The sequence below is a fragment of the Drosophila subobscura genome, chromosome J (genome assembly GCF_008121235.1).
Source record: "Drosophila subobscura isolate 14011-0131.10 chromosome J, UCBerk_Dsub_1.0, whole genome shotgun sequence".
NCBI lineage: Eukaryota > Metazoa > Arthropoda > Insecta > Diptera > Drosophilidae > Drosophila > Drosophila subobscura.
In genome coordinates, this window is record NC_048532.1 from 11,278,282 (window position 1) to 11,304,778 (window position 26,497).

Below are 26,497 nucleotides of genomic sequence, written 5' to 3' on the forward strand. Positions count from 1 at the left end.
GATGATCCATTGAGCTGAATACCCTACAATAATGCATTTGATATCTGTAAAACCAACATATAAATGGGATTCCACACTGAACTCTACTATATGTATGCGTAAATGTATAACTTAACTATCTCTGTGTCATTTTTGTGTACAATTTATGCGAATGCAGCAGAATGAGTGCAACTGAAGAGCAATAAAACGTAAAATATATTTAAATATACACATATGGCACACATTGTGGATGTTTTTAATCACCCTCAGCTCAGATTATAGCCTCAACACTTTATAATTTCTTATCAGTTGACGTTGCAAACAAGTAAACGTCATAAATTGTTGGTGGAAGTCAAAGGTACAATTCGTATTACTCATCCGCCGTGTGTGAGGGCATACCAACCATTTTTGTGGGGTGTACAGCAGAATAGAGAGTAAAACATTTGCGCTCTCTGTTTATATGCCGCTCGGGCAGCATGTTGCCAACTAAACTGTTGCACTCGGCAGCACGCAACATGTGGCCCAACACTCGAAGCCACCTTAAATGCAGGAGGGAATAACGAATCGAAATAAAATATTCAAACGCACATTTATCTTTAAATGAATGAATAAATAAATTGCCTGTTTGTAAATGGCGCAATTTGCCGTAAGGAAAAGCGCGAAATGTATGAAAAACAACAGTAATAATTTCAGAAATAACCCTGAGGCAGAGACCTTTGGAGCCCTGTCAGACCATACACAAAAAGGTAACGCTTTAAAAGCTTTCCTGGAAGAACATTTCTTATTTATTCTGTTGATTGTTTTCATTTCATTGTTCTTTGTTTTGCAGTGGCAAAAAAGCACAAAGCAAAAAGAGGCAGAGTCGAGTTTTAAAGCAAAATATTTTTCAATGCTCCCTCCAGAAGGTTTCCTTAACAAAATAATAAATTTAAAGCCATAAATGCTTGCTTAACCATCTGACTCAAGAGCAAGGGCACAGATTGAGGTCTCTCCGAATCCACTCTAACTGAAAAAAAAATGCCAAAGCTTAGGTTCATCTCTGTCCATTGAGTACAGAATGATTGACAGTCGGTCAGACGGTTGCCACTCGCTTCGCCATCTCCATATTGTTCATCCAATGCAATCCAGACACAGGGATTGTGTGTCACTGTGGCCTTTTAGCCTGATGCTGGCAATTGTCCGACCCCCCCATTATGGCCCATTGCATCCTGGCATAAAGTTTACGAGAATTCTACGGCAATAAAGAAACAGAAAAGCAGAAAAAAGGAAAACCAAATGCTGCAAAAAATGGCGATAATAAAGTAGAAAATAAATGAAATCAAAAAGGAAACGAGGCGCAACAGGCCATGCTCAGGCACGCATGGCTGGGAAAATGCATATGGCGTCGGCCTTGGCATCCATTTTGTTGGCCTTTATTGGCAGCTGTTGCATTCGGGGCAGGAATGCACATAAAATATAGTAGATGTCAGCCACCACAAACTCTACAGAGCTGCAGAAATCCCATATGTTTATAATATATTTTCCTAAGAGTAAATAATCGCCCAATGTGTGTTGGCTGAGTCCTATGTGTCCCATGGATAGTCATTTGATCTCTACCAAACACTGATATGTTTAAAGATGTTTCATCTATCACATTCCCTCCTGCAGCAACTTCTGTTAAGCCTATTTAAACTTAATTAAATCTAGCAAAGATTTAAGCAGCATTTTTGCTAGCTTCTGTTGGTTTCCTATTTCGTATGCAGGACACGTCGAAACGTGCGAAAGTTGTTTTCCTGCACGCGGCGTATGATGAATTTAATTTAACGCCAGGCTTCGAGGGGTTTGCTGTTTTGGGGATAGAAAGCCGCTTACTATTTTCGTTGCTATGATTGGATTTTCGCTAATATTCGCAAGCGGAAACAATTTGTGAGAAAAAAAACCATAAATTATAGCTAAATAAAATAACACACAGGGCAGCGGACAATAATCAACATTTAATGGAATAGATGAAAAGGATAGTCATTTTTCTATGGAATATGCTCGAAATTTATAGTCCATTTAACTGCCCGTGGCTCTGATGGCTTTAAGTCCCACAGAACTCTTTAAAGGGGCGTGCCATAACGCACGTCATCGGGCCTGGGGACTGGCCATCAGATTTCCGCGTGGCCAGTGGGACAACATTCAAAGTTCAGCAAATACCCAGGCTTCACCGTCTCCCCCCACGTAAAGCAAAAATAATTTGCGTTTATATTGAATTTGTTTTTTGTCCCTCTGTATATGTATACATTTTTTGTTGCTGTGCTAGAGATTCATTCGAAGTTGGCAGGAAATTGCATGATTTGTGAATATATTTATTCAAATGGACTTGCGGTCGGGTAGTCGGTGGCTGCTCATCTGCATTTAAGGGGAGCCAACATTGATTTTTGGCATTAGCATGCCAAGTTTTTCGTCTTCAGGGTATACGATAATGGGCAAGCAAAGGAAAAGCGGTGGATACAGGTGCGAGAGGTTTCTGTTTCTGTTTCTGGTTACTTTATATTCCAGCATCAAATACCAACCTTAAGCCGTCGCTGGCTCTAGATGAAAGAGGGTTTCATTACTTGGAAGTTTGTTAATAATTTAGCAACCCAACAGCAGCAGCCTGGGCATTATTGTGTTCTTTATGGCTTGATGTGAGTCCCCGAAAATGTAATATTAATTCGGGTAATTTAACCCTTATTTGAAAGTTCTCAGAGTTGGAAAGTGTGAAGCCAGCGAAATACAAAGCACACGTTCAGGATGTCAACAAGCTGTTGCCACACGCAGATACACACACTCACAAACACACATAAATTCAGAGCCAGTTGATTGTCTAGGAAGGAGCAGGGATCTCCCACTGTTGATGTGAATGTTGCCTGTTGACTTTGCAGTTTTTAACGTTTTGTAATTAAGTGGAGCGCACTAATTAAAGAACATTTCGTAATTAGGCTTTGTGTCGTGCCCAAAACTGACGGCTGACTCTACTACCATATACTTAGACCCCACTTCCCCCATTCCCCCACATTGTGAGAGAAATTTAAAGCTCTTTTTTGCGCTGAAGCTAAAATTGATTTTCCCCATCAACAGGCAAAAGTTCAAGGGCGAGGTTAGCCCTTCAATTAAAAATGTATAAGAAAGTAACGTTGGTGGTAATATTGACTGGCATTGACTGACACTTAATGGCCGTTCATTAAAATATAATTTACCACTTTCAAGGAAAGCAACAGGAGGCGGCTAACAATGTAGAACGTTGATTTATGGATAAGGAAAAGAGGTCACGGATTGGCACTATACTTAAATAAACGCAATTAAGTCAATCCCATAAATCTGTTGGCGCATTAATTCAACTATCAATCAGAATATTGATGAGCGGAAAGTCCACCCTTTGATAAACATGTATTTAAGATCGGAGGATTTATTATAAATTCAAAACAAACACAAGTTACGAGCCTGCCCACGCTCACGCCAACAAGCAGCTGCTCCTGGGAATTGAGTAATTTTATTCGCCGTCTGAGCAGTGTCCTTCCGACATCCATCCGACCCCCGGACTGACTTTCAAGCAAGTCCGTCGTGCGAAGGTAAACATGTTTTGATTTCGATCTGGTAATGTATTATGCATGCCAGGGACTTGTTGAAATCATGAGCAGAGCCCACGATGACGCCTCCTGGTCAGGGGAGAGATGGCCAAGGTGCCACCTTGACCTTGGGGACAGCCAATTACTAGCATATCGGAGGCCTTCAATCTATTGGGTCGCCAGACAGCACCCAGGCCCTATCGCTATCCATTTCAGCTGATACAATTTATGCAAAGTCCATTTTGGGGCCTTCAATTAGTTAATTTACCTTGATCCGTGGGTATGGCTGGGGCCTTACGCCAGTCAAACTTGGCCTTTAATGTCCCCTGATACTTTAAGCTGATTCTATTCTTGTTTATTCGTCAGGCGGAACTCCATTATTATTTATGCGCATTCAAAGTGCCACGGCAGAGGTTGTCAACTCCATGAATATGTTGTCTGGGGAATTACTCTCCATTTTGGTTGGTAATGGGAGACTTGCCAGAGGCAAAACATGCCAGAGACAAAATAATTATGTTGCAATTAATGGAAATTCAATGAAAATAATTGCTCATGGATTGCATATCACAATCGCATTGTCTGTGCAACTTTTGTGATATTTAATCCCCACCATAGCCAAATGGCAGCGAAATCAAGGGACACACAAGACCCTTGCCGAGCAGGCACACTGTCAAAGTTCATTACGTATACGCCTCGTGTTGTCAGTCGGAAATTGCACAAGTCAGCAAACATGCTGCAAACGATGTCCCCGCACCTCTCCCCCGTGTCAACAGAGCAGTTCAAACATTATCCTACTCCCCGGCTAGCTGGAACTGAAGGGGAATGGGAAACGAGTGCTGACAATATCCTGTTAAGCTGAAATTAACAACGAACGGACTAGGCAGCTCCTGGAACTACTCAGTAACTAATTTAATTCCAGGAAATTGAGGTTGAAGTGCAGGCGGGTGTCAATTGCATTAGCTGCTGCACATCGAACTACTCAAAGTCCTCTTTTTTTCATCCCTAGATTGGCTGCTCTCAATTAAAATTAATCAGATTTCATTAGGGCGAAAGTTTAATGCAGAGTGCAAGATTAATTGACAGCTAGATAAGACTTAGGCAGTGGTAAATGAGATTAAAGAAGGATTCAATTTAGGTGATGCTGCCATCATAGATATCATGGATCAAATATAACAAAAACCAAGAGAAATAAGATGATATATTTGGCTTACAGAATCGAATCATTTGTACACTCTTTGTACAATCGAATCTCACAGTCTCTCTCCCCCAATACGATCGACCATGCTAACACTTACTGTAATGTGCCGTCCGCTTCCACTGTTTGCTATTCAAGTTTTCCATTAGCGAAACAAACTAATTTGCTACGACTTTCGGGAGGCAGAAAATCAGCTGTTTCTCGTGAGAGTGTAAGCCTCTATGAACCGCGAATCTGAATGTGATGTGCTAATGGAACGAAAGCGCAAAACCAAAACAGAGCAGCTAACGTTAGCCTCTTTGCTCTAGCTCTCGCTCTCTGTTTTGTTGCTTTTGCTTCAGCTTTGCTCTCTCTCACTCCCTCTCTCGCTGCCGCTCGCAAGGTCGGCAACATGTTGCCTGTTGGACACTCAACTCGATTTCACATCCAATTCTGATTAGAACGTTCACGGGTTGCGTTGCGTGCGGTTCTCGGCTAACGGCTCCTCAGTTCTCGTTCTCGTCTCTCCGTTTTTTGGCGCTCGGCAGTCGCTACGGTACGCTACCGTCGAACGCGATTTCGCGCGTTTCCTTGCCCTCGCAGTGGTTTTAGTGAGTGTGTGAATGTGAAGTTTTTTTAAACAACATCTGCCATTGAGCAGTGGCCCTACCACATATGCCTATATGTTTAAATATATTTACTAATACATATTTTCAACTGAGAAACATACAAAACGGAGGAGTATCAGCAAGCAATTAGGTATTGTATGCCGCCAAGAAGTTTCGCTCAAAGCAAAATCGTATAATTAATGCATTGCGAAATTTAAAAGTTTAACCACACAAGAAATTGCTTAATTTAGCAACCGGCAAACAGTGTTCTTCTGCCAAACCCCGATTGACTTGTTTGGCAGCATAATTTTGCATTAATAATTCATAATTAATCCAATAAAAAAAGTGCATTGATGGAAATAAGCCACAAAAAAAGGAAATCAAGGATTAGTGTTGAAATGTGATGGTTAATATTTGTTTAAAATATAAATACATAGTGTCAACAGAGCAGTTCAAACATTATCCTACTCCCCGGCTAGCTGGAACTGAAGGGGAATGGGAAACGAGTGCTGACAATATCCTGTTAAGCTGAAATTAACAACGAACGGACTAGGCAGCTCCTGGAACTACTCAGTAACTAATTTAATTCCAGGAAATTGAGGTTGAAGTGCAGGCGGGTGTCAATTGCATTAGCTGCTGCACATCGAACTACTCAAAGTCCGTTGTTTTTTCCTCCCTAGATTGGCTGCTCTCAATTAAAATTAATCAGAGTTCATTAGGGCGAAAGTTTAATGCAGAGTGCAAGAATAATTGACAGCTAGATAGGACTTAAGCAGTGGTAAATGAGATTGAAGAAGGATCTAATTTTTGTGATGCTGCCATCATTGATATCATGGATCAAATATAAAACAACCAAGAGAAATAAGATGATATATGTATTTAGCTTACAGAATCGAATCTTTTGTACACTCTTTGTACAATCGAATCTCACAGTCTCTCTCCCCCAATACGATCGACCATGCTAACACTTACTGTAATGTGCCGTCCGCTTCCACTGTTTGCTATTCAAGTTTTCCATTAGCGAAACAAACTCATTTGCTACGACTTTCGGGAGGCAGAAAATCAGCTGTTTCTCGTGAGAGTGTAAGCCTCTATGAACCGCGAATCTGAATGTGATGTGCTAATGGAACGAAAGCGCAAAACCAAAACAGAGCAGCTAACGTTAGCCTCTTTGCTCTAGCTCTCGCTCTCTGTTTTGTTGCTTTTGCTTCAGCTTTGCTCTCTCTCACTCCCTCTCTCGCTGCCGCTCGCAAGGTCGGCAACATGTTGCCTGTTGGACACTCAACTCGATTTCACATCCAATTCTGATTAGAACGTTCACGGGTTGCGTTGCGTGCGGTTCTCGGCTAACGGCTCCTCAGTTCTCGTTCTCGTCTCTCCGTTTTTTGGCGCTCGGCAGTCGCTACGGTACGCTACCGTCGAACGCGATTTCGCGCGTTTCCTTGCCCTCGCAGTGGTTTTAGTGAGTGTGTGAATGTGAAGTTTTTTTAAACAACATCTGCCATTGAGCAGTGGCCCTACCACATGTTTAAATATATTTACTAATACATATTTTCAACTGAGAAACATACAAAACGGAGGAGTATCAGCAAGCAATTAGGTATTGTATGCCGCCAAGAAGTTTCGCTCAAAGCAAAATCGTATAATTAATGCATTGCGAAATTTAAAAGTTTAACCACACAAGAAATTGCTTAATTTAGCAACCGGCAAACAGTGTTCTTCTGCCAAACCCCGATTGACTTGTTTGGCAGCATAATTTTGCATTAATAATTCATAATTAATCCAATAAAAAAAGTGCATTGATGGAAATAAGCCACAAAAAAAGGAAATCAAGGATTAGTGTTGAAATGTGATGGTTAATATTTGTTTAAAATATAAATACATGCAAAGAGTGTTTATGGCTAACAAGAAAAACACATGATCAATGATTTAAGTTATTAATTTTAAACGTCTATCCCAAACTCTTTTTGTTGCTCTTTTCAAAAGATTTAACTAAATAAATAAAAACTTAAAACCACTTTGAGAGCCGGCAAAATATTGTTTACCCTCAACCTGCTTTCCTATCATCAAGTGTAACTAATTTCCCAGCTCAAGAGCAAACTGCAAAAATGTCTAAAAATACGTTTCGAGAACGCGAATAAACGAATCGAATCTGATGGGGCAGCCAGCGGACAGATCGAAACAAACGGAGCAACGCTCTTCTCTCCCTGCCGCTCTCTCGCTCTATCTGTCACGTGTGTGTGTGTGTGTGTGTGTGTGTGTGTGTGTGTGTGATAGTGCTAATCGTATCTGATTTCGAATTTCTAAATATTTTATTATATTCATTTGAGTTCTTTTCGGCTGGCCCCTTGATTAAATTAAACCAACAACAAGTGTCTCCAAACTAAATATATTTTATGAAATAGTATCAAAAGGAAATCAAGAAGAAAACTTGGCAGCTGGCGGCGGCGGCGACACTTTGCGTCAGTTCTTGTTGTTGTTTATTTCGCTTTATATACGGTCTTTTTGTTGTTGTTGCAATTTTTAGCGACGCGTCGGACGAACGCGTTAATGATCGCATGTGTGTGACTGTCTCTGATGAAAGAGCGATACAAAAATATATATGTATACATTGTACATATCTGTATACACTTATTTAGCAGCCACAGATACTTGAACATTTATGCGAGTGTGTGTCGGATGGCTTTGCTTTTTATTCTTTTTTTTTTATATATTTTTGTTTCATTAATTTATAATCTTTGATGACAGAAGAGGAAAGAAGTGTGCATATGATATGACAGTGCTGTTTGAATTTAACTTAATTGCTAAAGATTGATTGGTCAGCTGAACTTGCTCAAAAATATTTTATATTTGAAGTTAAAATAAATGTAATTTGAAGGCAGATTGGATCTAATATGCTGCACACTCTTCATAGTTAGTTTTTATCCAACTGAAAATCTCTTATAATTATGAAAATGACCTTAGAATGTGTCCCCACATTTATGAAATATATTTCGTTTATTTATAAACGTAAGCCACACACTTAGACAACACCAACTCGGCCAAATCATTTGCCAAATGCTGTTGGCTTTAAATAAATCAAGTTATAAAAGTGTTCTCACTGATTTTGTTTTGGGCTCGCGGCTCCGCATTAATAAATTAACGCCCCCACCTTAGTGTTTCGCATTTTTCCAGTTTCTATTTATTTATATTTTTGTTTTTGGTTGCCTTTTATCTTTATGACTAGCAAGAGACCAAGTTAAAATTCTATAAAATTATTGTCATGCTTTTCTATACACACATATGTATATACATACATATGCACATGTACCTATGTATATGAAAGCCAAAAATTAAATTAACTTTGGAAATTCTACCACAGATAAGGGCATGAAGAAAAGACTTTGAAAAATCATTTGATTTTTTTTCGGGAGTGGCTTTTTTTTATCAAAGGCCGATATGGCAGATAAAATAGTTGAATGAAGCTAACAGTAAGTCCAATGAGACAAATTGTATTTTATGTATAATTTATTAACCGAGCAGAGGAAAGCGCCACCCAAAAAATAAAATAAAACAATTGCCAGAACCGCTATCTGAAGGCACACGAAATATTTATACTTATCAAAAGTGTTTAAATAAAAATGAGTAATAGTTCCACTGTTTAATTAAAGAAGTAAAATACAAGTGGAATGCTACAGCTGAGTCATGTGCATTAAATCGAGGGGAATACCACATGGAAAAGCAATTTTAATTCATATGGGTTGAGGCGAGCCCTAATTTTGTCAACTAAAACAGGCTTTCCGGCTGGATGAGATGTGTAAAATTAGGCAAACATTTCACAGATACTCGTATGTAAATAGTGTATGTACGTGAATAGGTTTCGTTTGAGGTTTAGGCTAATTTGCCGCATTCACATCTACATCCAGATACAACAAATATTCCACTGCCTCTGACTAGTCCACACTAGCCAACAAAAAACAAATTAGTTTTTGGATTGCAATCAAAATAATCAAATTAAAATAAAGAAAATATGTATTGTATGTATGTATATACATATTTAATTTATTTCGCATATTTTACTGCTAAATTGAAGTAACAATTTGTCTGCTGACTAGTGTATACTCTACATTGTACATATGTTTGTACGTTTATCACCATTTTTTTTTTGCACACTGTTTCCTCGCCGACTTGACTTTGTCAAGTTTAAAAAAATTTGTGAAAATTGCGTTTTTATTTATGTACACAATTGCAATTGCCTGTGTGTGTGTGTGTGTGTGTGGTTTCTTATTTTCATAATATCTCCGTCACTACATATAGAATCATCTGTATATGTAAAATATATTTATATTTATTTCTCGTTTGAATTTAATTAAATTTGCACATTTGTGTTAAATTTTCAACACATGTGCCTGTCCGTCTCTCATGCCGCCTCATGCCGAGTGTGTGTGGTCCATCTGTATGGGTGTCTTTCTATAATTTTATACACTCGTATTCCCTCGGTCTGTCCGTCAGTCCCGTCAGTCCCGACTGTCTGTCTGTCGATCTGACCGCGTGCCCGTGCCCCCCATGTGTCAACCTAGACGCCTAATCAAACAGCAACAACAAATGTTGGCAGTCAAATTCAGAGCCCTGAGAAAGAGAGCAATGCGAAAGAGACACAACGAAAATGATAATAAACATGTCTAATGGCGGGTAACGAGAGCAAAGAGAAACAGAAACAAAAAAGAAAACATACATTTAAATCAAATACAATGGAGCAACAACAAAATATGATCGAATAATTATTTTTGACACTTTTATATACAACACTTGCATTTTTTCAATTGCTTATAATTACGCGTAATTATTCGTATAATTTATTTGAAACCCTCCAATGAAGAATAATGTGGGAATGTTCACTCATTGCAAGCGCAAAAATTCCACAAATAGCTAGGAATTAAATGGGAGATAAAAAGATAGAAAAAATGCATCTATGATCTTCCTTAAGATTTCAGAAGTGAATTTGAAGCAATCATTCTTTTCTTTACCCATTCATTGAATGGTTTTTTGGCAATCTCGATTGTACTTTCTTTTGCAAATGGGAACAACTTTTATCTGTTGCACAGGAAATTCTGTGGCATTTGTCCTGTTTAAGCGGCTTTACCCGCACAAATCTGTAAATTCCCCATAAATGTGCTTAGTGTTTAAAGGCTTAGATGGGTGTTAAGGGTGTGGAAAATATAAATCGTTTAAATTCGATAAACGATTTGCAGGGATGAAAGGCTTTCTTGGACTCTTTTCAAAGTGTTATTTATGATTTTCTTGTGTTGTGGGGTAAATTGTTGTCATTTGTTGCAGCATAAAAGGGTATGGAAATATTTTATGATAATAATACATCACTAAACCCTACATAGGTCTATATCGCTGTGTGTTCTAATGCTCTTCAGTTGCTGCAAAACTTGTCGAAAGATTTCACTGCAACTTTATTCAAACTTGTCGAACTGCCAATATTTTTTGAAAAACTTTTCAAGTTGATTTATTTGACCATATTTTTTTGGCCATAACTCAGCAAAGGCCGCAGCCTCGGACAGGCATCGACAGACTCTTTGCCAGTGCCGTCAGCAGCTGCGGTTTGCGGTGATGCATTTGCACATATCTTTGGGCTAGGCGGCTCCACTGGTCCTCGCCCCAAATGGGCGCCAATTTGTATTTTATGGTGGCAACAAGTTTGTCTTGAACATTGCACAAATGTTTCAAATTGACAGACAAGTATTTCGGCAAATCAGAATCCGAAAACCAAATCCCAAACCGTATCCAAAAGGTTGCGTGGAAATTAATTTTGAAAGAGATTCTCAGCGTTTCGCGAAGCATTCACAAAGTTCTTAGCATTGTTTATTTCTTCGTTTTAATTACCTGTTGTTCTCTTTGGCTTTTATTCTTTTTTTTTTGTTCTTTGGGGGCAGCCGTATTTTTAGACTTTTGATGTCGACAACTTTTATGGCCGGGGGAAGCTAATAAAATCGCTTAGCACATGCTACAAACAAATGTTTTCCTTCCTTCGGATCCATAAATAAGCAATTAAAATATCTTAATGCGCTCATCCCGTCTCAATGGGGCTAATGCAGCGCCAAGCGAGGCTTTCCCTGGGTGCTGGTGGCGACATTTAATTAAATTGTCCCCCAACAAGGTCTTACTGGCAATGTGTTCCATAGCTGGACCCTCGTTATGGGCTAAAGTATTGAGCTTTTCATAAACAGAATTTTCGGACCTATAAAATCACAGATTTTAGGACAGAAATTTGTAACCCTAATTGATGTTTCCTTCATTAAGATGTTGGCATTCTGTGCCAAAATCAAATTAAGGACCATCAACCGAAACAAGAGAAGTCACGCCCTCCGTCCACTGATTGTAGAACACGGCAGGGCTATAGGGTTTTGGTACGTGGCAAGAAGAAACCACAGAACGCGGGGAGTATCAAAGCCACAAGCATAACAACCACACCCACACAAACACACACGCCCAAAGGGCGTCTACCCTAATTCGGATCTAAATGTCTGTCCCTTTCAGTGGTTTTTGGGTGTGAGTGGGGTTTTTCCTAATGAATCAGCATTCACAAGTCCAGCAAAGGAACAAAACAAAAATTCACACACATGCACAAACATACAAAAAGCACAATTTAATTCATACATTTTGGCCCCTCGAGTAGCATAGAAAACAACAATTAGCCTTGCCATTGAAAAGTTTTGTACTCTGTTGCGTATACTCAATGCTTGGCCACTTGGTAATAATGGCCAAGGAGCGGCGCTGCAATGGCCTGCACTCCATCTAATTGCATTGAAACCAAGACCAGCTCCCCTTCGATCTCTCTTTGCCTTTTTTGGCATTCAATTTGAAATAAAAGTTTGGCATTGGGCGCTCTGTGGTCTCAATTAAATGTTGATTAAATTGCTTCTTTGCAAATTACATTAGAACGAGCTCTGTGCTCGGTTTTATCCATAAAACAGACAATAGAATTTAATGGTTGTCGTAATAATATTATCATGCTGGGAACATTGATAGATGGCACGAATGACAGAGAACATGAACGATGTTGGAGGTGTCAAGAAATAGAAGAAAAAGCAAATGGAATGTCCATGATACATACTAGTATATGTAATTAAATTTTTACCAGCTGTTTATGATATATACACCACTTATATTCATATGTTTATCTATAAATAATGACAGAATTCGGCCGAGTCCTCAAGCTGAAAAGCATAAAAAAAATGCCCCCCATAGCACAGGAAAGAAAAACTTTTATTGCTCGTAGCCCCTAGTCAAGGCCCCCAAAGAGGCGAAAGGCAATAAACACAGGCGTAATCATTAATCATGCGCGATCAAAGTCAAAGATACAACAACAAAACAAAACCTACACACATGTGCAGGTATGTGTGTGTGTGTAAGCAACAAACAGACACAGCCACAGCCACAGACACACTAGAGGGGCACTCACGCTTACTCAATCAAGTGTACGAGTGTTTGGGGAACAGGCGTTGGATTGGATGGATGATGGCATGCTTGAACTGTTGGATGTTTGCTTGCTTGCTTGGGGTGGCTACTTTAATCAATTTCAAACAACAAACACAAACACGAAGCTCTGCGCATCGAAGAAGAATGCAAGGTTCCACAGGGAAAATATTTCATTATTTTTGAATGGAAGGCCAGCAAACAAACGACAATTATTCACCGAATTTTTCCCATTTTGCTGAAAAAAAAACAAAAATAAAAGTGAAAATTTACGAGTTTCCGTTTTGCCTCTTCTGATAATTATGATAATAAGTTAAATGCAAAAATTATGATAATTGGCCAACGAGAAAGCTACGCCCTCGCTTTCAGTGCAATTTCAATAGAGGGAGAGAGAGACTACGCGAGAGAGAGAGATCCACAGGCAAGTGAGAATGAGATTGCTCATACGCCGCATTCGCCCGAGGAGCCATAAAACTATGGCAAAATGTAAATTTTCAAGGAAATGCACTCAGCCATATTTATGGCTTGTGGCAAAAAAAACACAAAGATACTTTTTTTTTGTTGTTGCAAAGTTTACTCACAGGAAATGCCGTGAAAAATGTTTATTTAACGTTCATCAAAACGGAAAACCTTTATAATTGTTGAAAAAGAATGCAACATTCTGAATGCAATCGTTAAAGATCCACAACTTAATATTTATATCAATTTAAGTAGACTGCACAAAGCATGTTTATTTATTTGAATTTCCTTTTATTTTTGCACTGAAATTGCGCCAGAATAAAAGTAGAGTGCGGCATAAACAAACCCCCCAACAAAAACAAATAACAAAACTTGCGCCAAACAAAACAATCCACAAAACAGAACTGAAACGAATACATAGTAAAAACCGAGCCCCAGACACGGTAGCAACAATGGATCGTCGCTGTTCACTGTACATTTGTATTGTATATTTATTTATGAGTTTGGGTTGTTTCCATCGGGGTAGTTTCCCCACTTTACTTTGCTCGGGGTGCTTTGTGGGGGGGCGGGGACAAGGGTCGGGCGGCTCGTTGGCTGCTTAAAAATGCGAAAATCCACAAGTGGTCAGCGGCAAAGCACAGAGATTAGAGGTCAGCGCCACAATGGATACAGATAGCCGGAGGCTAAGGTGACACATGACAATGGATTTCAATGGGGAGACTTGGATAGATACTGCCACTGGCCTTACATCTCAAATATTTCAAGTGCTTAAGCGACTACTTACTTTAGAAGTGTTTGAATTTATTATGAAATCTGCAAAGAAACAAAAGAAAAAGAAAGAAAATTATTTATTGGAATATTTGCGGGTATAAATACATTAAAAATATAGCTAAAAAATATATTTCTTTTTGGTTTTGTTTGTTCAAACCTTGAACTTGTTCTCGTTCTCTGTTTTGCTGGGTGAGTCCAAAGTTCGGTCGAATATTCCCATTTACATAAACACTTTTTAACAGGGAAATCATAAAAATACTTGATGATGCTTTGTTTACATTTTCCTCATTTTCATATGGGGTTGCCAATGAAACAGTGCAGCTACAGCTGACGGAAAGTGGCAGTTCAAGTGGTTTTGAGGTTAAAGCCATTAAAGAATATTCATGATTAGGCACGCTCCAGCACTCATCCTACAAAATGGCATTTTTCTCTAGCTGTAAAATGTTTTTGCGGTTTGCTTTGCTTTCGGTGCGTGGCAGCTCCAAATTAAACAGACACAATTTAACTTGGCCGAAAAAGATGCAGCTAAGTGGCCAGAGGAAACGCTGAGCGCAGAAACTTTTGCCAACCTGAATGAACAACAGCAACGGCAACAGCAGCAGTTCTAAAGAGTGCTCGCAGTTAGTTTTCGGAGCTTTGACAAGAGCTGGGAAAACTTTCACTGGGGCTGGTAGAGGAAAGAAGATTGAGACGGGGGTGGGTCTATATGTATGTTTGTGTGTGTGTGAATCGGAGGAGTGTTGTGTCGTGTCGCATGCCTGCAGGATATGCGACAACTTTGCTTGAGTTGCCCTGACATACTGACATTTGTTTAAGGATTGTTTCAGGCTATGAGACCTGTACATTCTACTTCTTCTCGCTACCTAAATATTTACAGTGAAAACTCACTGCGGTGACAGTTCATTTGCAGCAACAGAAAATGCTGGAAACTGTGCGCTAGAAAAGCTAGAAAAAATTACTATAAATTTCTCTAGCTAAAGGATTTCCTTAATTTATAGTGAACATAAATTATACGGTTATGCTGGATATTATAGGGCATTTATTACGTCGCCAGTATTGGGTTTACAAATAAAAAAAGTTACTTTGTTGTCTTCTAGTCTTGCTCAAGTGTGTTGGGTTGAAACTTTTCTAATTGCTGCATAGACACTTTCCAGAAGAACCCACAAAGACGCAAAAATATACTTACATATGGGGGAGACATTGTTTTTCTGCACAGAAAAAGAAAAGTTCAAATGCGTTGGAGAAAACTCTTGAAGCAGAACAACATTTAAAGAAACATCAAACAAGATGTACGCAAAGTTCGAAGCAGATGCTGGAAATGTCTTGAATTTCCGCTTGGGAAAAAGTTTTTCGGTTTACTTAGAAGTCAGAAAATGGTACAAATAATATAATAAGATATATTTCAAAAGGCTTTAAGCTGCGCAAAGAGTAAAGAACGAGCAGTAGCCCATCTGCGGTTATTCTAATTTCGAGTACTTTAAATATTAGGTAGAACGGAAAGGTTTCCAATTTAACCATTACCTTTCTCTCGCTTTTCCGTTTCGTTTTAGTTTCCTCACTCGATTTCCGCACAGAGGCGGCAACAAGTGTTCTTCGGGGTCCTTGCCGGAACTAGAGACTTGCGCCTGAGACTGGTTCTAGGTGTGAGTCTGGGGGGACTGGGGCCATCGGGGCGTGCAGCTGGCGGCTGTGAAGTGAAGTCCCACTCGTTCACGCCATGCTAAAGCAGAATGCGGAAATTGCAAGAACGGAAAATGGCGCAACGAATGCAACGAATCTTATTGTGAAAAGCAGCGGAAATGCAACCCAGCCAAAGACGATGACGACGACAACAGCTAGAACATCATCGGCTGCTAAGATGGCCGAGGCTTTGTCGGCCTCCCTGGCCGACTTGAGCGAACAAGAGAATGGAACGACGGGTGAGTGTGAAAAGTCCTCCAGCCCCCCCCTGAAATAATCTCTGAAATGGAACCAGCTTCCACGAATCAAATTAGTTTCACAAAGTGAGCATTCTTAGGGTTTATTTTTTACGGTTTTCATCTTGCAGTTTGAGGCTCGCGACGCAAGACTTTTGCTGAGTTGCCTTGGTTTTGGTCTTGAAATTGAATTATCCATCCCCTGGCTAGCCCACTGGGTATCCCCCTGGCTGGCTGATGTAACCCTGTGGCTGTATTTAATTTGGGTTTGTCACGATAGCATCAGCCGCACCCATTTTCCCCTTTGACCCGTCGCGCGTTTGTTGTTTTAATTAAATTTTTACCCCAGTGCCGCCTACAGCTCATAATAATTATGGCACTAAACATAATGATGGCCATGATAATATACATAGTTAGTTTTCCTATTAATTTTTGACTTATTCTTGAACGGCGTTACCTGGGTTAAGCTCAAAATGTCAAAGAGGGATAATTATGCCAGGCTTTTTGAGAGTTGGAAGAACCTCAAACCCAACTGGGAGCACCAATAAAAAGCATCAATAAAAGAAAACAAAACGATGCCTGAGGGTTGAACGAAAGTAAGATATGAACTCTGCAAACATTGCGTGATTTTTGTGTATTTTTTGGAGCTGGCAACTTGTTGAATTTCCATGAATGGTTAATGATGATTCAACGTTTTTTTGCTGATGTTGCCTTTGGGCCACGGAAATATCCATTCAAATGGAAACATTTTTATTGATTTACATTTTTGAGGCCTTTAGGTATTTATTTATGGGCATTCTTTGTAAAAACTTTACTCAAATCTGAAGCCAAACCAATTGTAATGAATATTTTATGCTTTAATATTCGTGTTACATTTATTTTTAGTCCTGCTGGGGATTTTCCCTGAGCCTTTGTCTCTTATCCAAATAAACAGAAATTGTTATGTATAGGAAATAGGGTAATAAAACTGTCGAAAAGGGTGGTTGAAATTAAAAATATATTAATCGTTAATATTTCTCACCAAAAGTCATGCATACAAAAATCCAGTAAAGAACACAGTGTTCAGGATGCCTATTTACTTGCCTATTGCTACCCATTGCAGTGCTCAGGGGGACATCGATGACTGTAAATGCCAAAAACAAAGCTTCAGTCACAATATAGACCAGAATGGGAGTTGCGGATTTCTACATATTAAATACAGTACTGAATGCCTTAAGAGTAGTCCATTTTATGGTATTTTTACATACCATGAGAAGGGACAATGACAAACAATTAGCAGCCACAAAATGTAGCACTCCCCAAAAGACATCAAAAATTTCTACAAATATGTAATGAATTAATTCGAATTAAATGTCTGAATTAATATTTGGCGAATTCTTATACCTTCGATCGTATTATTGTTGGAACCGTCAAGTACTGACCCTGTAAATAATGAATTTGTATAGACATATTTGTAACTTTATGATTTATGAATTTACCAAAGAAGCACGCGAGGGACACGATTCCCAAAAGATCAGAGAAGAGTGCTATGACAATGCAAGCGGTTCGTAATGATAAACAGTGGCAAAATGTTTTTGCCTGGAAAAACTGATTCGCCGAGCACATTTCCAGCTATTTGAATTTATATTTTAAATAGTAATTATTTGACACAGTTTGCCACGAATCCTTAGCTGGAAATATGACTTTAATCCCAGTAAAAAATGGGAAATAAACGATGGCTTTTAGACTTTGTATTTCCAATTATTGCGCAACATTTCGGTTTGGGTTCAATTCATCCTTGAGTTCCCGGTAATGAGAATAGGTGATGTACATCAAATACAATGTCATGCCTTAAAAATAAAATTTAAATAAGATATTCAAAGTTTGAAACACGCTTAAAAACCAAAATCTCACCCAGCCAAATGACTACGTACAACCAAAAGGTCACATTATGCCAGACGCTTTGATTCACAATCAAATTTTTGCCCATCGCAGCTGAAATTATGCTGAAAATGACTAGATACGAGGCCTGAACCACTTGCAGAAACAAAGCCACCCAGAACAGAGGCAGATATTGCTATGAAAAATTGCCAATTATTGAGATTAAATACGTTTTGGCCCATCCAAGTCTTACCGATATGAGGGCAGCCAACAAGACAAAGGAAGCCAAGACCGTTAACACATCTGGCACTACTTGCAAGATTGTCAGCGTTACTTCAGCTAAGTTAAGGCATGATAAATATATAAACATATAAATTATGCCAGCGAAGATCTTACCTGGAAAGGTATATTTTGGCTCATGGGAAGCCGTACCTATCCGTAAAAAGATATGAAATGTAATGAAAAAATAGTTAAATGTCCATCAAAAGGGGTTTTTTTTTACTATTTAATAGATTAAAGATGTAGTCTAAGTTCATTCCAGCGCAGAACAGTTCGAAAATGGCAAAAAGAATGCATCCCGTTTGCAGTGATAAACAGCAGCAGCATTTCTTGGCTCGAATCATTTTTCAATCAACTTTTATTCATCCATTTAATATAATTTTGATTTTGACGTAAAAACAAAATATCCCTCCCAATTTTATAAACTAAATTCACCGAAAAAGTATGCTACAGTCATCGAGATATTTTTTCACAACAAATAATAAACATTTTTGGCGTTAGGGCATATCACTCTGGATCATTGCCAAAGTTTGCTGGTAAGTACGATATAATGATGTACACAAAATATGCAGAAAAAGCTAACAACAAAAGGAGTTCGTTAGTGGAGTATTTACAGAGACGCATAACTCACCGATCCAACCGATAATAAGACACCAATAGGCCACAATGCTATAGACACCCAAATTGACGGTCACATTTATGTTCAATGTTGTGGCAATAATGCTATATAGAAGCTGATATAGCATCTGAGTGACTTCGAAAGTGAGTGTGATCAAAATCAGATGAATAAAGTCCTGTTTGCATTCCGGCATAAACTACGATTTCTTTTAGGTCAGTTTTGAACTCACCAAAAAGAGGGCAATCAACAGGAAGCTGACCCCAATAATTGTTAGAAATTCCGGCATAAGTCTCAAAAGTATCTGGGTAATGCCCTCTGGTCAAAGCTTAATTAAAATCAAAAATCAAACAAGAAATCTACGAGTCTCTGTACCTGGAAAGATCAACGAATCACTGCGCTCGGCATTTTCTGTGGCAAACAGGCAGACACTACTGTGTATCAAGTAATCAACAGATATTTAAGCGCTTTCTCGTATTTACCTTGCATTGTGGCATTGAACTTATAAATGTGCACGCAGCACACAATAAGTGCGATGACGGACAGTATAATGCAGCCAGCCCGCAGGGGCATACAGTACAAGAAACGATTGGCTAGAATCATGTCTGGAAAGTTGTTTAAATTTCAACTCAAGCAAATTGAAAACATGCACGCATAATTTTGAAACTGACATTAAACACAATATATGCCATATCAGGCACACACAGCTCCACATAGCTCCTCCATGTCGGCATTCTTGAGCGAATTTGTTGTTTGATTGCTCCAAGCCGGCAGCGGCTGTCGCTCTCCTCTCTGGGGGAGTATTAACTTTTTTGCATAATTTCAATTTAAGCAATTTATATTATGGCCTCATTAGCATTAGCCAGAGTGTGTGGCGTGGCGTGGCATGCGTGGAATCGCTTTTAGCTCTCATCAAGATGCTAATGAAATTATAAAGAAAATTGAGTCTGCCATATTAACACGAGCATGATGCATAGGCGTTGAAGGAGGCTAAGTGGGTTTTGAGTAAAGTTTAAATTGAAAAATAATATGGCACAGTTCAAATCTAATCAAGAATATTAAGTGCAAAACAGCAACTTTGATGCATCCATTCAAACCCCTACTGTAATTATTTCCTGAACATTTATTTGTCTACACATTTGGGCATGAAATCATGTGGATTCTTCAGTTCGTTATACCGCGAATAGACAACAATCATGCAGAATATATCAATGCCTGAAATGTAAGGATATTTAGACAACATTTTACATAGAACATTCAGTATTCAGGACCTACCCAGGGTCAGGAGTATAACGCACACATATATGGAGCCAGATAGAGCATCACCGAAAAAGGGACTTCGCACATTTACCATGGCATGGAAGGCAATGTAATACGCAAAAATGTGCACCGCAAAAAGTCCCATCCATATCAGCAATGATAAAATGTGTTTCTGCAACAGGTGGGAGGAAAGGTCACGCAATTGTGGCTAAATCCTTACTCACAGTCATGACGGCCACCAGCAGCAGCACTGCGGCCGCAATCATAAGACAAACGTGGCAGATATTGAACCATTTGATCCATACATCCGTGCTGGAATCTGAGAGCCAGAGTTCGAAATTCTTAGAACAGAAATATAATTCTAGTTCTTACTTTTCCTGAAGATAAGTTCATCGGTTAAGGTAGCCGCATTTAACAGTCCTGACAGGATGGTGTAAAATGAAATTAAAATGCTGCCGCAGTACAATGATATACAGTAGCAGCATTTCCGCAGAGTGCACTTCCTTCGTTGTGGCATCCAAAATAAATATTCATAAAAAGTTTTGGTTTGACAACAAATGCAAAACAACTTTCGGATTTCTTAAAATAAAAAACTCTTCAAAATGTAAGCCATGCCCCGACTCAATGATTATGCCCGGAAACTTGCTCGATAACCTTGAGGCACGCCACTCAACTCGAACCTTTGCAAAGCTTTGGTTTTCGGTCAATCGAAAGTACATTTTCATCTCCTTGAACAAAGTTGTGCGAATATCCGCACTCCCTCCACTCTCTACAAAAACTTTTACTGCACAGAAAGTTGGGTAAAATCGTTTGCTTTGCCTTTTCTTGCACTTTCTCCATTTTTCCGTATTTTTTTGTCTCCTGTCTTTAATTGAAAGCAGCTGCAGCCCCGAAATCAAGCGGAAGATTGGGGATTGGCTGGTGCCATAATCTGTGGGCATTTTATAGCTCTTTCAAATTTTGGGGATTTATTAACTTTACCAATTGCAAATTTGCACAATTTTTGAAAGACTATTTGTTAAATTTTCTAATATAAATATTTATGTATAATATGAGCAATTTAGTTGTAAGCGAAATGGATTTACCAACAAGAAATTTATGAACTCCCTCGATGACGTGAGCTTTTTTCTATTTTTTTCTTATTTTCCTTATTCTTTTCCCATCAATTTTCTCTTCCCCACATTATTAGCTATTATTACATTGCGTTTTGCAAAGGACACTAATCGGATTAGAGAGTTGTAGTCTCGGTTCTCATTAGGGCAGGCTGGTAGCTGGCTGGCATATGGCAGGGTTCTTTTATGATTGATTGCAGCATCAATTTATTTGTCATTAATACCCCGAACATATGACATCGAAGAGTTGTGTTGCGCAAAGTGTTGATGGCCCATTAAATGGCAGAGCAGGAGTCAATACAAAATAATGCAAAAAAGAGAGAAAAGAGAAACAGCTCTACAACATATCATACGATTCACACACACTAATACATTTATGCAACACCCATTACCAACACCAATGCTCTCTAGCATACTGAGTTCATTGCGAATCTCTTTCAGCCACTCGCAGCATCCACACTGGCAGCTCATCTGTCATCATTGGAATGAGTGGGTGGCTGTGAGGGATGTTGCTGGTCTTTTCTATCGTGGAATGCTTTCACAGTATCCTCTGAGCCACTTCACTCTCCCTCCTCCCCCCACATTCCATTCACACATTTCAATTCCTCCATCCCCACTGTATTTATAGCATCTTAATTGAATTTCAATTTTCAATTTTGCTTTTAATTGAATTCAATGAAAAAGTGTCGATGAATCGGCATTCAGTTTACGACTACCCTCTGCTCCGTGTTTCCCCTTCCCCATCCCTTTCACCCTGTCACACTACTCTCCCTTCAGTGCCGTTTCTGTTGCTGTTGATTCAGCTGGAGCGTTGGCTGCCTGACTGCCTGTTGATGGCGCCAACGAGGCCACAAAACATCCCAAGTGAGCCTCCATCCTAATCGCACTGAGCGAAATTGTGTGGGAACCAAAAACTAAGATTAACTCAGCAATTGTACACCCATAGAAAGATTTCAAAAAATTTTCTTTATTTATAATTTCACAATGGCAAACTTCATTGCCTTTCTCGCAGTGCACTGCCAAGTATGCTGCAGCAGACCCAATGGGCCCCACAATTGGCTTGGTTTGATGTGATTGCGCTCATATTTTGCACACTGATTGGTTTGTGATTGACTGAAAAGTTGTAAATTGATTGGACTGTGGAGAGAAGTGTGATAAACAATCCCATACCGTCCCCTCGTGCCCCCCTTTAGTGGTGGGTAAATGGGTTAGGCAATAAAACATCGAAAATCTCAACCCGATGGGCTATCAATTTCAAGTGCGGTGCTTGGATGTTTGAAGTTTTATGAGGTTCATTTTGATAAAATCAATGCGATTTTAATTATATCGTTTACCTAACGATATATGAATGTGTGCTTGATTTTTGTCTAGCATTTAGCTTCAGTTTTAAACATTGTTGAATGCTTTTTCAATAAGCCCTCGTAATCTTTGAGTAAAAAATGTCACCAGGCGAAGAGGCGAATCAGACAAATAGAAATTCAAATGAATGCAACTTGCATACGAAATGAGAAATTCCCAGGCACCAACACACACACGAAGAAACTGTATTTGTGGATCTGCATCTGCATTCTGCTTCCTATCTGTATCTGCATTTTTGTTGACTGTCTGGCTTATTATGCGGGTACCATTCCCCATTTCTAACTGCTCATGAGTTGGCATTTATCGTACATGTGCTCCATGCTCCATGCTCCAAGCCCCATGGCTCACTCGATATGAGATTTATGCCACTCAACACAGAACTTGATGCCTCACATGATGCCTACACATTTGCATGGCCGGGGTCGTAGGTGATGATGACAATAATGCCATGCTGCCAGTTCTGCGGGCCCCCAAATATAAAGCATGGTAAGCCGAGGGTTGAGGGAAACAAGAAACAGAAAAAAAGATGTATGCAAATTGCTTTGACAGTGAATGTGCACCCAGAGCTCTCTGGCAGAGCTCTCTCTCATTTTTTATTGCTCAAATATGCATATTACGATTCCAGATTTGTGGGATTTATATTTTGCTTGTGGCAACGCGGCTGTGGAAGAATTTTTGGATGGGTTGAAGTAGGAGTATTTTGCACGTACATATTTGATATTTGATATCTGCCAGAGATTTGTCTTAAATGTTTACAGAATTAAAGCTACACGTGAATCGGTTCAATCAGTCAATATTCAACTTAAAAGGGTTCCCATTTTAAATCACACAAAAACAACCCGCAACTATTATTGTCTTACCCTAAAAATATAATTCTAAATTTAAGTTTTCATCACCAGCGTCCCATATTTAGATGTTTTCTCTCTCTCTCGGGGCACACACCTTAATAACAAAAATAGCTGCAGGACAGCTCCTTGAACAGGAACGCCTGCTGCACGAACTATTTTGGCCATTATCGAAATTGAAAGCTTAAGTGTTTTGGGGTCTAATAGCTGATTGACTGGCATGCCCCAGGGAACGGGAAAGCAGGTAACCGGAAGGAATAGTCAACGTAGAGAAAATTGAAAAACCTGGTAATGCCTGAAGAGGCAACAAAAGAGAGAAATATGTTGTTGATGTGTGTGCCCTGCAAATGACAACGCCACAGACTGTTGACTCTGCTCGGCATGGCTTTTGTCTTAGCCAGGGCATTATTTACGAGCATCGTGCCAAGGACAGGCAAAGAAGCAGCTCCTGACGGAGAAAACTGCCAGAGAGAATACGTGCCCCACGTAGTGTCGTCGCTTTCGTCTCTGGGCTGGCGCATGTCTATTATCTTAAACGTCTGTTGCCAATTTGGCATCCCACTGCCGCCGCATGGCCACACGGCCAGAGGCATCGCTTCATTCGCATTGACTGCACCTTGATTAATGCGCTGCCAGGACACAATTTTTGCCCACTCCCATTCCCATGCCATTTCCTTTCTTTTGCTCCATTTTGCGAACACTTTCATTGTCCTTTTTCCGCCGTTGTGCTGTCTTCAGTTTGTTGTGGGATCTGCGCACGTTTATTCATTTTGTGTTAGGTGTTGATTACTTTCTTTTGCGTTTTGCTTCGACCTAACGTTAGATGTTTGCCAATTAACAATGAAAATAAATTCCCAAATTGAAAACGCTTTGTTGCAGGAATATCCTAGAACATCCTTGAAGGAAGGTACAAACAGAGATCGTTACACTAATCCATGAAACAAGTTGCCGATGCGATGAAGCGGTGCAGCCACCAGTAAGCCTCTCCCAAGGCTCCCCTCACACAGTTTCCCTTTCCCTGAGTGTACAATTTTCTGCTCCTATCTGCTCTGCTATCCATTCTTGGCATGCGGTGCACGATTGAGCGTAAAAAGCTTGTAATACTCGTACTTGTGCTCGTACCCTGCCCCAAAGGATGCAATTTACAATGTTGCAGCAGGTGGCAGCACGCGGGAGTGGCTTGGGTGGCAGGTGCTTCATGGTTCTGCTTCCTCCACATATTTCTATATTTTGTTGCACTTTATGGACAGTAAACGTCCAGCTGCTACCCATCCAACAGGTCGTATGCGCAAAATGCGCCAGTTGCATACTTTTGGGTGTGCAAAATTCATGTACAAAAATAATCGTAGAAATTCCATTTTGGGGCCAAATGCAGAGTGGAAGAAAAGTGTATTTAAACAATTTCAAAAGTGTACAAATTTTAAATACTTTCACGCTTTCGGGTAGACCCCGAGGGAGATCCGAATAAAACTGACCAGGAGCTTCTTAAAGCTAAACAGAGCTAACAGAAAAATTTGGATGGCACATTGAAACATTGTCCAATGCAAGACATAAAGGTCGAAGTTACATCTTAATCATAAATAAATTCGATATATTGTATCTCTCGTTACCTGCCTCTTGCACAAGGCACAATGTCTGGGGAGGCGCATGGCGGCATTAATACAGTGGCTGCAGAAAACATGTCACACACTGGATGGCAACAGGCGCCTGCACAGGCGACAAACATACAGGACATTTGTAGGCGATTTTGCTTTCGGGGCTCGCTGGTAGCCGTCGGCGACTGAGTGGATTGGTTGGATGAACACGCAGCTCGAAGCGCTTGGTAAGTCATGGCTTGGCTTGCCATGGTTCGAGCCTGGAATTGCAAACGCTCACTAGCGGACACACAGTGGCCTTGGCAGCAGCTTTGGCAGCAGTTGCAGTGGCAGCAGCCGTGTCAGAAGCAGCAGAAGTGGCGGGTCCCTCAGTATTAGCCAGAGATAGAGGTGTATCCATGCTCAAGATAATATCGTTGATATTAATTAAAACTGTTCGTGATGCAGTCGGGGCCAGTCTCGGATTTGTTTGCAGTTTACACTGCCCGAATATTCATCGTCAACCCGCAGCCTACTTGCTACAGTAGAAATCCTAATTCCTGCCTAACACAGCTACGTGGAATTGTCATTTTTAAAAGTCCGAAAAAACGTATACACACATGTGCAAATGTAGGCCAAACGAAGACCCAGCCGCCTACTTTTTCAGAAGAGAGAACTGGCAGAGAAATTCGTTTATCCCGTAAGCCGGTTACCCCAATAGCTTAACCCCGAGATTGTACACAGGTAGCAATAAGCTTTCACTGCATCTTCAATTCAGCCACAGAGCAACCCCACCCGAAAGGAAAGTCCTTTGGCAACGAACGAACTCAATCTTCCTAATCGCTTGGCTCTTCTGCTTCTGCTGCCTTGCCCCCTTACCTGTCCCCCGCCATCCTTGACAATGTGTCTACACGTACTTAATCGCATCACCGATGGATCTGTGGCAGGGAAGGGAAGGGAATTGGGGTAGCTCCTGCTTCTGTTCCTTGATGAAATAAATTCCAGTGCCAGAAGCCTCTCCTCACTGTCGCTTTTCTGTCTCCTGTGCTCTGTGCTCTGTCCTCGTCGTTGTCTAGCTTGTCTCCAACTGTTTCACTTTAGCTGTTTTATTTTTTATGAGCCAAAGCACTGGCATGCCACACACTCACACACACACACTCAGGAGAGGAGCATCTGTCACACTGGGGCACACAGAGTCTGGGGCTAGGCCAACGCTTCACTTTCCTTTCAATGGATGTCAAAAGAATTCCATTCCTGTTTGATTGCAGTGAATAAACAAGTGATGGCAACGTCAATGCCCAACCTTCCCCCTCAATGTGTGTTTGCCTCTCGACTTATTTTCCTTATTTTTGGCCTGCCCTGCGGCTTTGGATGTGGTTTTTCCTCTTAGCACTTGAGCGCAACGTGACTGAGTCGGTTTAAATCCTTTACTTAATGCAGTGTTCCCATTTTTATATCTTGCCTGGCAATTGTAATATATATTTTATAGCACACATAATCTGTATACATTTTGAGCCCATTTATGGCTTTTGAGGGGGGAGCTTTTAATGGCGATTTTTATGGGTTTCGTCTCTTTCGTGAGTGGATCTAACGTTATACATGCATATGCGAGTATGTAATAAAGAGAAAAAGATTTATGTCACATTTCT

General features: G+C 40.0%; 5 protein-coding genes across 6 annotated transcripts in view; 1 reads left to right on the forward strand and 4 right to left on the reverse strand.

The window, feature by feature from the left end:
• The first annotated feature begins 5,178 nt into the window (after positions 1-5,178).
• Positions 5,179-26,497, forward strand: part of LOC117895307 (adenylate cyclase type 2) — a 32,826-nt gene continuing 11,507 nt past the window's right edge. Inside the window, 2 exon segments of the mRNA XM_034802867.1 lie at positions 5,179-5,484; positions 15,578-15,946. Coding sequence (XP_034658758.1) covers positions 15,745-15,946 — 202 coding nt within the window. The 5' untranslated portion in view covers positions 5,179-5,484; positions 15,578-15,744.
• On the reverse strand, positions 16,792-17,610 carry LOC117895316. The gene is made up of 5 exons (XM_034802877.1): positions 17,422-17,610; positions 17,327-17,365; positions 17,191-17,261; positions 16,965-17,127; positions 16,792-16,910 (listed from the first exon to the last, which is right to left on the reverse strand). Exons 1-5 carry the CDS (start codon positions 17,546-17,548, stop codon positions 16,825-16,827), a joined length of 486 nt encoding a protein of 161 aa, XP_034658768.1. The 5' UTR covers positions 17,549-17,610; the 3' UTR covers positions 16,792-16,824.
• On the reverse strand, positions 17,644-18,479 carry LOC117895314. Its single transcript, XM_034802875.1, has 5 exons — positions 18,306-18,479; positions 18,200-18,235; positions 18,057-18,142; positions 17,837-17,999; positions 17,644-17,772 (listed from the first exon to the last, which is right to left on the reverse strand). The coding sequence occupies exons 1-5, from the start codon at positions 18,424-18,426 to the stop codon at positions 17,684-17,686; spliced, it is 495 nt and encodes a 164-aa protein (XP_034658766.1). The 5' UTR covers positions 18,427-18,479; the 3' UTR covers positions 17,644-17,683.
• Positions 18,556-19,484, reverse strand: LOC117895317. Of its 2 annotated transcripts, XM_034802879.1 has the most exons (5): positions 19,181-19,484; positions 19,074-19,109; positions 18,931-19,016; positions 18,714-18,876; positions 18,556-18,660 (listed from the first exon to the last, which is right to left on the reverse strand). In XM_034802879.1, the coding sequence occupies exons 1-5, from the start codon at positions 19,299-19,301 to the stop codon at positions 18,590-18,592; spliced, it is 477 nt and encodes a 158-aa protein (XP_034658770.1). In that variant the 5' UTR covers positions 19,302-19,484; the 3' UTR covers positions 18,556-18,589. The 2 variants fall into 2 exon arrangements, with proteins under 2 accessions (XP_034658770.1, XP_034658771.1); XM_034802880.1 differs by lacking the exon at positions 19,074-19,109.
• Positions 19,801-20,480, reverse strand: LOC117895315. The gene is made up of 4 exons (XM_034802876.1): positions 20,331-20,480; positions 20,183-20,277; positions 19,974-20,130; positions 19,801-19,913 (listed from the first exon to the last, which is right to left on the reverse strand). Exons 1-4 carry the CDS (start codon positions 20,473-20,475, stop codon positions 19,822-19,824), a joined length of 489 nt encoding a protein of 162 aa, XP_034658767.1. The 5' UTR covers positions 20,476-20,480; the 3' UTR covers positions 19,801-19,821.

Excerpts from the sequence above, each read along its gene's own strand:
- LOC117895316 (XM_034802877.1), bottom strand. The coding sequence starts at position 17,548 with ATGTGCTCGGCGAATCAGTTTTTCCAGGCAAAAACATTTTGCCACTGT. Across the intron at positions 17,128-17,190 it reads TGTCATTGTCCCTTCTCATG|AAATCCGCAACTCCCATTCT; the intron begins GTATGTAAAAAT and ends TTTAATATGTAG. Across the intron at positions 16,911-16,964 it reads TTTTGTATGCATGACTTTTG|TTTTATTACCCTATTTCCTA; the intron begins GTGAGAAATATT and ends CCTTTTCGACAG.
- LOC117895314 (XM_034802875.1), bottom strand. The coding sequence starts at position 18,426 with ATGATTCGAGCCAAGAAATGCTGCTGCTGTTTATCACTGCAAACGGGA. Across the intron at positions 18,143-18,199 it reads GCCAAAATATACCTTTCCAG|CTGAAGTAACGCTGACAATC; the intron begins GTAAGATCTTCG and ends GCCTTAACTTAG. Across the intron at positions 17,773-17,836 it reads GTACGTAGTCATTTGGCTGG|GCATGACATTGTATTTGATG; the intron begins GTGAGATTTTGG and ends TTTATTTTTAAG.
- LOC117895317 (XM_034802879.1), bottom strand. The coding sequence starts at position 19,301 with ATGATTCTAGCCAATCGTTTCTTGTACTGTATGCCCCTGCGGGCTGGC. Across the intron at positions 19,017-19,073 it reads TGATTCGTTGATCTTTCCAG|AGGGCATTACCCAGATACTT; the intron begins GTACAGAGACTC and ends AGCTTTGACCAG. Across the intron at positions 18,877-18,930 it reads TGTTGATTGCCCTCTTTTTG|GACTTTATTCATCTGATTTT; the intron begins GTGAGTTCAAAA and ends GAATGCAAACAG.
- LOC117895315 (XM_034802876.1), bottom strand. The coding sequence starts at position 20,475 with ATGCCACAACGAAGGAAGTGCACTCTGCGGAAATGCTGCTACTGTATA. Across the intron at positions 20,278-20,330 it reads TGAACTTATCTTCAGGAAAA|ATTCCAGCACGGATGTATGG; the intron begins GTAAGAACTAGA and ends TCTGGCTCTCAG. Across the intron at positions 20,131-20,182 it reads TGCTGGTGGCCGTCATGACT|AAACACATTTTATCATTGCT; the intron begins GTGAGTAAGGAT and ends CACCTGTTGCAG.